General features: G+C 29.9%; 1 protein-coding gene across 1 annotated transcript; it reads right to left on the reverse strand.

The window, feature by feature from the left end:
- Positions 1-8,429: 8,429 nt before the first annotated feature.
- Positions 8,430-11,511, reverse strand: LOC145194464 (inositol-3-phosphate synthase-like). The gene is made up of 2 exons (XM_080072117.2): positions 10,620-11,511; positions 8,430-10,231 (listed from the first exon to the last, which is right to left on the reverse strand). The coding sequence occupies exon 2, from the start codon at positions 10,225-10,227 to the stop codon at positions 8,563-8,565; it is 1,665 nt and encodes a 554-aa protein (XP_079928243.2). The 5' UTR covers positions 10,228-10,231; positions 10,620-11,511; the 3' UTR covers positions 8,430-8,562.
- Between the last annotated feature and the right edge of the window lie 1,569 nt (positions 11,512-13,080).

Consider the following 13,080-nt stretch of genomic DNA (forward strand, 5'->3'; position numbering starts at 1 on the left):
TTCATATGATGGCAATATCTGTGATACTTATAATAGTTTTTCAGGTAAAAATGACTATAATGTAGAGCAAGATAGAAAGTGGAGCAAGATTGAAAAGAATGAATTTGTTTCAAGCTTCAATCAACCGGAAGGTACCTTTCTATTTATTAATTCAAAATGCTTTTTTGTTTTGCTTATTTTTCATCCAGAAAAAGCTCATTGAGAATATATACATATATTCTCTATGAGTTTTTTCTGAATGTGAATGTACACATACATTCACTAATCAAATAACATTTATAATTTGTTTCTTATTATTCTTTGTAATAGTTAAGCACATGATTTCACTTTATTTTACATTAATATTTTAGGACCTGTCAAAGTGCATTTTGCTGACTGCCAAAAACCAGTTGATTACTTTTTAAAATATTTTGATAATGAAATAATGGATTCCATCTTGTTCCAAAGTAATTTGTATATCAATCAGACACAAAAAAGAGTTTCTGCATTGTCAAAAGCTGAATTATTCGCATTTATGGGGATTAACATGGTGATGGGGTATCACGAGTTACCATCATGGAAACATTATTGGAATGGCGAGCAAGATTTGTCTGTACCGTTTATTTCAAATGCATTATCTAGAAATAGATTTTTGCAGATACTATCTAATATCCATGTCAATGACAATAACGCAGTTCCAGATACCAATACTGATAAACTTAATAAAATGCGACCACTAATTGACAGCTTGAATAAAAAGTTTACTGAACTGTACAGTGTATTACGTTCCGTTAGTATTGATGAAAGCATGATTCTTTTCAAAGGGCGCAGCTCATTAAAGCAATACAATCCTGTGAAACCAACAAAAAGAGGTTATAAACTTTGGTCCTTAGCAGATATGGATGGCTACCTTTACAAATTTGAGGTTTATCAAGGAAAAGATAATTGTAGAATTGATCCTGCTATGCCTAAATATTTTGGTTTAGGAGAAAAAGTCATTTATGAAATGACAAAATCATTGCAAGGAAAGTTTCATGAAGTTTTTATTGACAATTACTTCACATCTGTTCCGCTCATGGAATACTTACTCTCTAATCAGGTTCTAAGTTGTGGAACTTTGCGTACAAAAAGAAAGTACCTGCCACAAGACTTTATAAAAGATAGGTGCCTAAAGCGAGGCGACTTTGATTATCGAATATCCAAAGATGGAATTGTAGTTTTTAAATGGAAGGATAACAAACCTGTTCATGTCATTTCAAACTATCATGGAACGGATACATCAGAAATAAAGAGAAAGAACAAGGATGGAACCATATCAATGATTTGCGGTCCAAAAGCAGTAAAAGATTATAACGCCTTTATGGGAGGGGTTGATAAAGCTGACATGCTTTGTTCGCTATATGGCACTTCTAGAAAATCCAAAAAGTGGTGGCATCGCATTTTTTTTGGTCTTGTTGAGCGAACAATCTGCAATGCTTATGTTGTTTATAAAAAAATGTCCAATGAAAATATAAATCTTCTTGACTTTCGAAGATCAGTTGCACAATCCATGGTTATGAAAGGGAAGCCACCAAATCTTGGCAGACCAATAACATCATCTCCTTCCAACAGACTTACTACTAACAAAAGAAGAAAGTCAAATTATTCAGTAGTGCCATCAATTCGTAAAGAACATCTTGGAATTCATTGGCCACATCATGATGGAAAACGAGGACGGTGCGAAGTTTGTTCAAAAAAGAAGATTGAAGCAAGGCCATTTTTCAAGTGTAGCACTTGTAAAATTTTCTTATGTATAAATGATAAAAGAAACTGCTTTAAAGAGTTTCATGAATGAACAACTTTATCTGTACATTGTAAATAATATACACTTTTTGTTGGTTTAGATAATGCCTGTCGGGACTTATTTGTCCCATAGTAATTTTTAAGACAGCTAAAATAAAAAAATTAAATCTTTTTTTTTTTTTGTATGTAGATTTATCACAAATTAAAAAAAAAATAAAACAATTTAAAAAAAAAAATCATTGTCACACCTTGGACCACAAAGGGTTAAATGTAATGAGAACAACAAATTCACGGCACCGACATGCTTACGCTTACAGGTCAAATTAAATATTACTATGTTTTTTTTTCCACAAAGCTAAACTATTGTTACGAACATTTATTTTTAAATATTTTACGTTGGCAATTACATTAAAGTATTTTTTCATTAAGTTGTGGGAATTGTCTCTTTTAGAGAACGCCACAAGTCAGACGTGCACATTTTTCACATATTTAATTTTCTAACGGATAATTTGTAAACCTCAGTGGTTAATTTGATTGTCTTCTTTTTGTATAAAAAAGTCGCGTCAAAAATAGATTGTGTTAACTGCACTGTGCTCAGTTGCAAACTGTACGCAAATTAACTAACGAGATAAAAATACGTTTTGTTATTAAACTAAAAAAAATGTTGTTAGATTATTTTAGTTTAATTGATAAAAAAAAAATTAGTTTTATTTTAAAAAGTTTTGGATCAAAATTATTAATTCAGCAAATGCATACTTTTTTTTGTTTACTGATTTTTCAAGGATATTCTAACATATCGCCATGGAGATTATAAAAATAAAAGAAGTTAAAGTAAAGAGGAATTAAAGAGGAAACCAGCAAAGGATAACCTAGAGAGTAAAAAATGAATCACTCATAACATCTTATGAATTCATACTTTAAATTGCTCCTAAAAAATAAGATCCGCTGCAAGGTTCATTAAAAGATGCAGTTCCTCAGCCTCGCATTGTTTCCTCTGCTGTTAGCATTTTTTTTTTTTTGTAGATGAGCAAGGATCCAAAACGGAACAAATAGACTCAGAAAGTAGCCAAAGTAACATGAAATATGAACTCCAAGATCGACACGGTAGAACCAGCCATATACCTGAATTAAATATAGCGGGCTTATGCTCTTTTAATTATAACATAAACTAGTCAAAAAGTAAATCTTTAGATTTTTTTATAGAAAGAAATATGTCAAGATTTCTGTACTAAATCATTATCTCTTTCCACGAAGCCTGGGCAATCTATGAACTCTCTGTAGAAATAAGAGTCCCTCATAATATAATGTTTACAAAATATCAGAAGTTTTAGCTTTATTATTCAAAAGTTTACATTTTAATTGAGCCTCTGATGCAGAAACTATGTGAATGAATTGGAATGATAAACCTTAGTGCCGTGATGTGCTATTTAACCTTGCTTTTTTACAAGAAGCGATGGAATGTGCTCATTTATAATCTCTTGTTTTTTTACTTTATCTTTATGAAACGGTATTCTTGTAAAAATTCTTCTGCAATTATGGTTATATATTCTGGATTCTTTTTACATCCCACGACTTTGTCTTGAATTTTTCAACTTAATTTGATTATTAATGTAACAGTAGTGATGGGTATTGTTTTTCTCGGACATTTGAAAAAATCACTTGTTCCAAATGTCCTTTTGATTAAACTGAAAAACTTATAAAAACCTTACGTTATGTACGGATCATGGCAAAGTAACCTTTTTTTCTCTAATCTATGAATTAGTACTAGTTCAGAAATTGATGCCAGATTTCGACGTTATATGTGTTAGTACCATCTCATTTTATTCTTTCTTATTTTAGTCTTTTCATGTATTTGACTTAGTGTAATGATTAGTTCAACATTAGCTGCTTAAAAATGTTTACATAAGTTTTTAAAACTTCAGTCTTCTGATTGAAAGTCAAAAAATATTCCGATATCTTTTATACAATTGGCTAGAACTTCCTGAAAAGATATGTTATAATGGGTTAGCCAGTGGTTTAAATGTAACTCCATGTTGGAATGGAATGAATTCCTTAGGGTGTAATCAATTTTTACTATATTTCGTCTATTAAAAGAATTTATTACAATGTTATGATATTTAAAAGTTCTGCAAAATGTTGTTTATTAGGAAACATTTTCATCCAGCCAGCAGGCGAATCGACTGCTATAAAAAATAGCAATCTTTTTAGAATGTGAATATTTAGCGCGAAACTGTTTTGAGGAAGTCACATCAAGGAGTTATCTTTTATGCCCTCTTTGGTGGAGAACAAACAAACTTTATTTCGTATTCTTTACAAACTTCAATAACTTTTAGAAAAATATTAGAGGATAAGTTATTTCCAATAAAACTTTAACTTCTGACTTCTTTCTTAAGGTGGTATACCCCTCAGAAATATCAAATTTTTCAAAAAAATTTTTGTTGTTTTATTTAATCTAAAATTTATCATAGAATCATATTCTGAAAACCATTTTTTAAAATTCAGTATGTAACTTGAGGAAAACAAACTTTACTAAACCTTACTTTTTAAAGCGCCCTTGACAACCTCCATAGCAACGGTTAAATTTTTACTTGGCCAAGAAATTCTCCCCAAATATAACTTTTGATACTGAGAAAAAGCTTGTTGAAATGAGTTTATAATTTATTTCTATTTTCCATTAATCAAAACATCTGTAAGATTAAAAGCAATAACTGAATTTCTCATAAATTTCTTCCAGAAGTTTCTTTAAAACGAATTGCCATCTTAAAAGTTATATATATATATCTAGGTATCTGTTTATGTTTATATAATTTAAACCTTATACTTTTAATGGGTAGAGAACGTGTGAAATTTGCTACTCAATACAAAAAGAAAAAAAGATTTCATGGAAATCAATATACTTTAAATAAAAAAAATTCAGCAAATACTAGTCTTCTACTAACAGATTCACAGAGCTCAATAAATGTATCTAATTCGAAGGTAAACCCTATTAATACTTTTGCAAGTTCTAATAAAAAAAACATATGTGGATACAGAATTATTGATAGCACTTTATTAGCCATTGTTGTTCAGTTATGTTGTCCAGAATGTAAAACTTGTCGACTTAATTTAGCTGAAAATGCAAAAAAAAAATTTGGACTTTCCAGCTCATTGATTATATTTTGTAAATGTGGATTCAATCATGAATTTTTTACATCCAAGAAGTGTGGTTCTGGAAGTTGTAGAGCCTTTGATATTAACCAAAGGTCAGTTTATGCAATGCGTTCATGTGGACAAGGCCATACTGGCCTTAAAAGATTCTGTTATCTTATGGATCTTCCACCGCCAATGACTAAAAACACTTACATTAAAATTGTTCGAAAAATTGCTATTGAAGTTGAAGCAATTGCAGTAGAAACCATGTCTGATGCTGCACTTGAAATTATAAAAGCATCCCAACATACTACTGATGAATTCAATTTAATAAATACCAGTGTTTCTTGTGATGGTACTTGGCAACGTCGAGGTTTTTCCTCATACAACGGTGTTTATACTGCAATATCAATGATTACAGGAAAAGTTTTGGATTGTGAAGTATTATCCAAATATTGCAAACAATGTTTTTTAATTCTAAAGAAAAAAAATACAGACCCTGATGCATATAAAATGCTAAAAAATACTCATTTTTGTAACCTCAACTATACTGGCCCATCCACCGGTATGGAGGTCGCTGGAGCAAAATCAATTTTTGAACGATCTATTGAAAAATATAAACTTCGCTATACTGAATTTTGTGGTGACGGAGATAGTAAGGCATTTTCATCTGTTGAAAGAGTGTATGGTGATACAATAGTTTCAAAATTAGAATGTGTTGGTCATATGCAAAAAAGAGTTGGCACACGATTAAGAAAATTGAAAAAGGAAAGGTGTCTAGGTGGTAAAGGAAGACTTACTGATGCAACAATTGACAGATTGCAAAACTATTATGGAATTGCAGTAAGAACCAAAAATCAGTCTGTTCATGAAATGCGCAGTGCTATACTTGCTTCATTGTTTCATGTTGCTTCCTCAAAAGAAAATAATTATCACACCTATTGTCCAAACGGTGAAAAAAGTTGGTGCCAGCACAATGTTGATCGAAAACATCCCAATCAACCTTCTCTCTATAAACCTGGCCCTGGTTTGCCACGTGATATTATTGAGTTACTAAAGCCAATTTATAAAGAACTTAGCTCTAATGAATTACTTGCAAAATGTATGCATGGAAAAACTCAGAACCAAAATGAGAGTCTTAACATGATGATATGGGAAAGAGTACCGAAAACTAAATTCTGTTCATTGTTACATTTGAAATTTGCAACATATGATGCTATTGCAAACTTTAATATTGGAAGAAAAGCATCAGTGATGACTTATGAAAAACTCAATATGATTCCAGGAACATTTATGATAGATGGCTGCAATAAAGAAAATAAAATACGCTTGTATCAATCGTCATACAAAAATAAATCCGATGTTAAGTTGCGTAGAAAAACAATCAGGGGCAATAAAAAGAACAAAAATGATAAGGAAAAGCAAAAACAAGGAACTCTTTATGCTGCTGGTAGCTTTTAAACATTTTGCTTTAAAATTTACAGACATTGTTTATTTTAAAAATATTTTTCTGCATTTTTTTCTCTTTTTTAATTTTTAAAGTGTTTTTTTGCTAACTTCTATTTTTCAATCTCCCGTCACAGTTATTTGATTTTCTAGTAATCAGTTTTTAATCAAATTTTCAGCAATGATGTGTTTTTATATGATGTATGCAATCTGCCAAAAGTTAATTATAAAACATTTCAGGGTTTGAGATATTGCTGTTTCAGCACTAAAAATTGGCTCATTTAAAAATCTTCATAATCCGTGTAGTGCTACATGGAAACTAATAGTCAGATTTAAAAACTTTTGGCAGATTGCATAGATCAAACTGTTTTTTATCATTGGGCCAAGTTTTACTTTGAATACTCTATTAGAATCTGAGATATTTTTGACAGTGCGACGTGCATATTTTCCTATATCCGCCATTTTAGGTGATTGTCATGACAACATAACCACCTGTAATTTTATAAATCGATTTCATTTAATAAGATCTTTCATAGGCTTAATTTTAATTTTGAGTATAAGATTTTACTTCCAAGATAATTTTAAAAGGGGTATACCACCTTAAAAGGAGGTAAAACAAAAATCTTCATAAGCTGCCCTATCAAACCCATTCACTTGGAGTGCTAAAGTATCTCACTCCTTTAGGACCTTTTAGGACGTAGACTCACTACGCTGACCACAGATTAGTTGCCTTATAAACTATATAGGTAGGAGAAGTTCACCTGCTCCATTACTGGACATCATTATGCCGATTTTATTTTAAAAAAAACTTTTTAGCTCTTTTGGAAAAAGTCCGACTTCTTGTAAGGCTAAGGCTTTAAAAAAAGCTCAACCTGTTTTTAAAAATGCCATTTAGACTCGTCCAATTTATTAAAAGTAAAAATTATAAAAAGTCGGAATTTGAAAAAGTCGAGCTTTTTCACAAGTTACTCCTTAAAAATCTAAAGAGAGCCGATAGTCATCTAAACTACAAAGTAGTTTTATTTTTTAACTCTGATAATAACTCTCGTGCTGAGAGAAATCGGGTTAAAATGATTGTTCTAAGCAATTTTTGTATTTACACTAAAGCCAAATTTGGGTCCTAATGAGATTTACAGTTTTGCTTGAGCTTTTTAACTGCCAAAGAACATCATCATCTTTTACGTCATGTTGTGCAAATTTACCTATTTCCTTCATATTATAGTAGCTGCCGAGGATAGGTAATTTTGTGTATCTACGGCCAAGCGAGAGAACATTTTAATCCACTATTCTTTCTATTCACAAAAGCTTTGTAACATATTTGGTTCTTTTTCCTTAGATGGGAATTTAAAAATCAGCTCATCACTCTAAATATTACATGAGTAGAAAGACTTTTCTATCTGCTGTTTGATATCGAACATGTCTAATAAACATTAGCTTTGTCCCTGCCAACTATCAAATTATGTGAGACTTTTAAGGTTCTTTCAAAACATACAGGCTTAATTTGCTGTAGCTAAATAACATTAAATTGAAGAACTGAAAGATTGTTCCCTATTGCTTTCTTTAACCAAATGCGGATTTGCTTAAAGAAAACACTAGCCGATGACTTAACGTAGTCTAATAGGATTTTCTTGTCTGCAGACAGAGTATTCTTGCTTTTAATATATTACATAACGCGAACTTAGCTCGTTTACTACAATGAGTTTGAAACTGACACTGGGCTTCCATTTTCTATCATTAAATAAATTGATACAGCTTTAAACATTTCTGGTAAAACTGTATTAGTTTGATTTTACATGAAAATATTTATTCAGTTCCAGTTACATAGGTAGCTTCGCAGGAAGGCGTGAGTAAAAATTTCAATAGAAAACAAAGTTTGTCTAGCCGAAAAATTTACCCCCATTTAGTCTGAAACAAAAACATAAGGCATCAAACTCATCTTACTTTAAATTATAAATATATAATTATAAATTATAATATCGCCAAATAAACTGAACTATTGAAGGAGCTAAGTTTAGTGCTCATTATTTCTGTTGATGGAATTATAAAAAGCAAATAAAATACTTGAAATAAAATAGAAAAATAAAAAGATGGGGTTTACCACCCATTAGAATTTATTTATATAAGACAAGTTTCATTTAAAGAATCTGAAAAAGCACATATGTAACACAAAGAAATAAAAATATGAATTCATAAAGATACATCCAGTTTTTTTTTCTCTCAAAGAACTCAATGAATAATACTCTTTAGCACAGGTGCATAAATTCCATTTTCGAGTTTATTTTTAGATAGTCCATGTTTCACAGTTCCACTATTTTTTTCTTTTGTATGAATGTTTTGCATTTGCAGATCTTTCTGAAACACACTCATGTCTGCCAATTTGTATTCTAATAACATATGATTTTGAGCTGGAAGTGACAACATAGCACGCATGATATTTTCAATAGCAGCTCTCTGTTTAAACAAGGCATTAACTAGAGGTGTATCTTTGGGTACCAAAGGAGCTTTCAGTAAATAGCTTAATAATGACAGAATAGTGTTAAAGTTTTGATATTCACCATCAGGTCCAACTTTTATTTGAACACGCTGACAGAGTTCAGTAAGAAGAACCAAGTCCAAAATAATTGGTGTAGCCAACAATGAATCTTCACATGTATTATGAATTGCAATTGTGTTTGTACCATGCATCATTATTTCAGATATATACTCATCCATTGCACGCTTACTATCTCCAACTGTTGGAACATACTTAATAACAACAACATGATCTGGCTTTTCATCTTTACTGTAAAGAATATCATTTGATTCAACCATATCATCTACAACATTACTCTTGGATATTTCTTTGGAACGAAATTGTTTTGGAGCAGACAAATTTTTCCCATCATTGTTTCCAAGATGGTTGTAGCTGACAATAGATACTGGTTTAATTCCAGCACTCACCAAGAAGTCTACAAGTACTGATTTTATTTTTGTTTGTCCTGACTTAAAGTCATCACCTCCCAAAAAGACATTGTGCTGTTCAGCAAGCTCAATTACCCCTGGTACAAAAGTATTTTGTGGTGACCCATTGATATATGAGCAACCCTCTAAAATACTGGCTACAGCATAAAGTGTGGAAGAAGAAATCTCAGCTTCGTTTCTTTTAATGCTATTAATCAAATTTTCTGCATTGTCATGAATACCAGGTATAATGTCACAGAAACGCTCTGTATTAGCTGTCCACAACACAATAACAGTGTCAACATCATTCTTGCTTTTAAAATCTTTGATATCATTTCTTATTGATGCAAGCTGATCCGCTGCATGATCAAGCATTACTACATTGTCAGCACGATCAGACTGATTTGCAGCAACAAAATCAGGTCTATGAATTGCAGCTCTTGGTTTTAAGCCTTCCATATAGGGAATTAGCTGCCTCTGAAGATCATAATCAAAGACCTCAGCACGCTTCATAGATTCAGCAAGATTTAATGATGAAATATCCCAACCATCAATTATCAAATTGTTTGGATCAACCATAGGAAGCATGTCTCTCATAGGTACATATATTTCTCCATTTTGGCTAAATCCAAGACTAACTGTTGAAGATTGGAGGACTGATCCATACCAGTTAGGGTGCTTCACACCAGATTTAGTCACCCAAGAAATTTTATGTTTGTTTGCAAGATGTGCACCAGTAAATGTGCTTCCATTGTTTCCTCCCCAACCCACAAGCATAACACCAAGTTTTGATACATTTCTTTTAGTTTTGAATGTGATATTAAAATCAACTGGTGTTACAGAGATTCGACTCTTTTCAACATTTACACTTGTTGTTTGGTAAACGTATTTACTGATTATATTTTCAGATGTATATTCAATATTATCACTGTTTATTTGAATGTTTGCCATGGTACTGAAAGAAAAATAAGAAAAGATTAGATTTGGTAGAACACAGAAAAGGAAATCTAAAGTATAATAAAGCTATAAAGAAAAATTTTATAAAAAATAACGAGTGAAATAAAATATTATGAGGGGGAGGAGGAGAGGGGAATTACAACAAGCCCGTTAGATGATTTTGATATTTGCGATTAAAGTAATAACTACTAATTCTAACAAAATTTAATAAGAATACAAAAAAAAAAAAAAAAAAAATTAGGTTTTTTAATAGTTGTTTTAAAAAGTATTATTCTCATTAAGCACCCGTTAAATGAGATTAAACACAAAGACAGGCGAAAGATTAAATCGATCAATATACCAAAAAAAAAAAACCAAGGGTAATTCAAAAACGGAAATAATCTCACCTTAGTTTCTGAATATCTATTCAGTCGAGACGTCGCCAGAGTTAGTTAGACGAAATGGAAGGAGATCTGCTGGAACGTTTCGCATTTAAATAAGCGGCCTTGAATTCCAAAGTAAAGGGTAAACGACGAGGGCATAACTTTAATTTCAAAATAAATACCAAAGCACAAAATATTGGTATATACATTTCAATGCCTTGAATTTCCATTTTTATATTTTTAGAATAAAAAGCCTGTTTTTTTTGGTCAAATATATTTTACTAAAATTATTAAGTATTAAAAAGTATACATATATACAACCCCCTTAACAGCAAAACACTCGGTTCTTTTTAAAAAAATCTACTATCACGATATTTATCAGGTGACATCTATTAAAGGCAACCTGGTTTTTATCAATGTGCCTAAAAACAATAACTTCAGTAAAAAATGTTTTCCGTAAAATTATCTTTTTAGTAAAAAAATTCAATAAAATCTAACTTATCTATTTTCGATAGCAAGCCCTATAAACTATAGATAAGTTTAAAAAAATATAAATAACATTATTATTTATAATTTACAGTAATCCTCTTTAACTATCTTAATAGAAACCATTACAAAATTTCTTTGGCTCGTGATTTTTTATCGTACAATACAGAATATCAAGGGAATCACCAATGTAAATTAAGTTTCGTTTGCAATAAAAAATTACAGAAAAAAAACTAGTAAAACTTGTAATCAAAGTTCTTTTATTAACTTAAAAAAAAAACTAAAAATAAAAAAAAAAAAAAAAACAGCGAGGAAAAAATCTTTACTAAAATCAGAAACTTTTAAAGATACCATTAAATAGTAAAATATTCAAAAAAATCTTTTTACGCACAGGATACCTGCGATCCATCTCACCACATTTAAGGCAAATGCGTCGAGATTCATAAATAATTAATTTATAGCTCTTATCGTACCACATTTTTTGATCATACCACCTTTCTAATCGTAATAATTTTTTTTTTTCTTTTTTTCCCCAAATTTGAAACGCCATAAATTTAAACAAAGCACATGTTCCAGCGTAAGTATTCTTAAAATGTTGGAGAAAGAAATATTCGTTAACAAGACTTTTTTCTTGTTCTATTTTAAAACGCGTAAAATAATTTTTTGGCCCGGATTAGATAACATTTTTAAGCAAATCAAACATTTCTCACTAAGTTTTCATTTTAACGTAACTCATGTTAAAAATCATCTAAAAGGAAAATGGTTTAGAGGAAAATAAAACATAAAATTTAAAAAGCTTAAAAGATTTTCTGTAAATAGATCTGGTTGTCGAACCATTATTTTTGTTGTTTTTTTAAAAAAAAAACCAAGAATTCACTTCCGTACCGGCTGGTTGACATTAAAATTTTTTTCAAAAAGTGGAACACCGAGGATTTGTTTTAAAATATTTCGAAATACTAACTTACAACAATAAAAAACACAACTTAAATAAATATGAGTAAATCAAAGTAAAAAACTGAAAATATTCATCGAACATTTTTTTATATGCTAATATTATGGATATTACTGGTTATCACTAGTTTATAGTCAGTGAAATTTCAACTTTCAGAGAAAAATGTATTTAAATACTCTTTCAGCCATTTAAATTATAGAACCTAATGATTTTTCCCACTAATTTAGAAACAAGCTTGAGATATACGCTAAATTTTTTTCTAAAATGATTTTTTTTTTCCCGCCAGAGAACTAAAGTGAGTTTTAATTTAAAACCGACGAAATATTTAACATAGACAAACATATACTAGATAAGTAATATTTGCTTATATATTTGCATTGTAGTAAATGTTTTTTAATGTATACAATAATATTTGATAAAATATTTGAAGTTCTCAAAACAATGGTTACTATTTCTAAATGATTAAGCTGATCACCACGAATTCAAATTTTAAAAACGTCAAACTTTGGGAATGCAATTTTAAACTAAAAACGCAGTCTTTAGTCTGCGTTTTCAGCTAAAAACCACAACCACAAACCACAACAAACTTTTACTTGTTCGTTTTGGTTTGGCATCAATTTAAATTAATTTTTTTTTTAACAATGCAAGAATATTTTTTACAATTAATTATATTAAAACTCCTAATATTATTTAATCTGAAGTTTCCAATTCCATTATCTAGCACTAATCATTTTTCCATTTGCGCAACCCTTTTACCAATGTTGATAAAGTTGATGTGGTTTGAAACCATTTATTATGTAATATATATATGTAAACACTTCATAATAAATCATTTGAAAGCTGATAGATAGGTGATCTTTTGTTTAAATTATTAAAACTATTCCTGATTTTGTGAACCATAATATGAAAGAGAAAATTTAAAAAAATCTACATGATAAAGAATATATATATATATATATATATATATATATATATATACATATATACATATATATATATATATATATATATATATATATATATATATATATATATATATATATATAT

This window comes from Hydra viridissima, unplaced genomic scaffold (assembly GCF_058129835.1).
Source record: "Hydra viridissima isolate aposymbiotic clone 2 unplaced genomic scaffold, HvirCarnegie_v1 scaffold_12, whole genome shotgun sequence".
In the NCBI taxonomy this organism is placed as follows: Eukaryota; Metazoa; Cnidaria; class Hydrozoa; order Anthoathecata; family Hydridae; genus Hydra; species Hydra viridissima.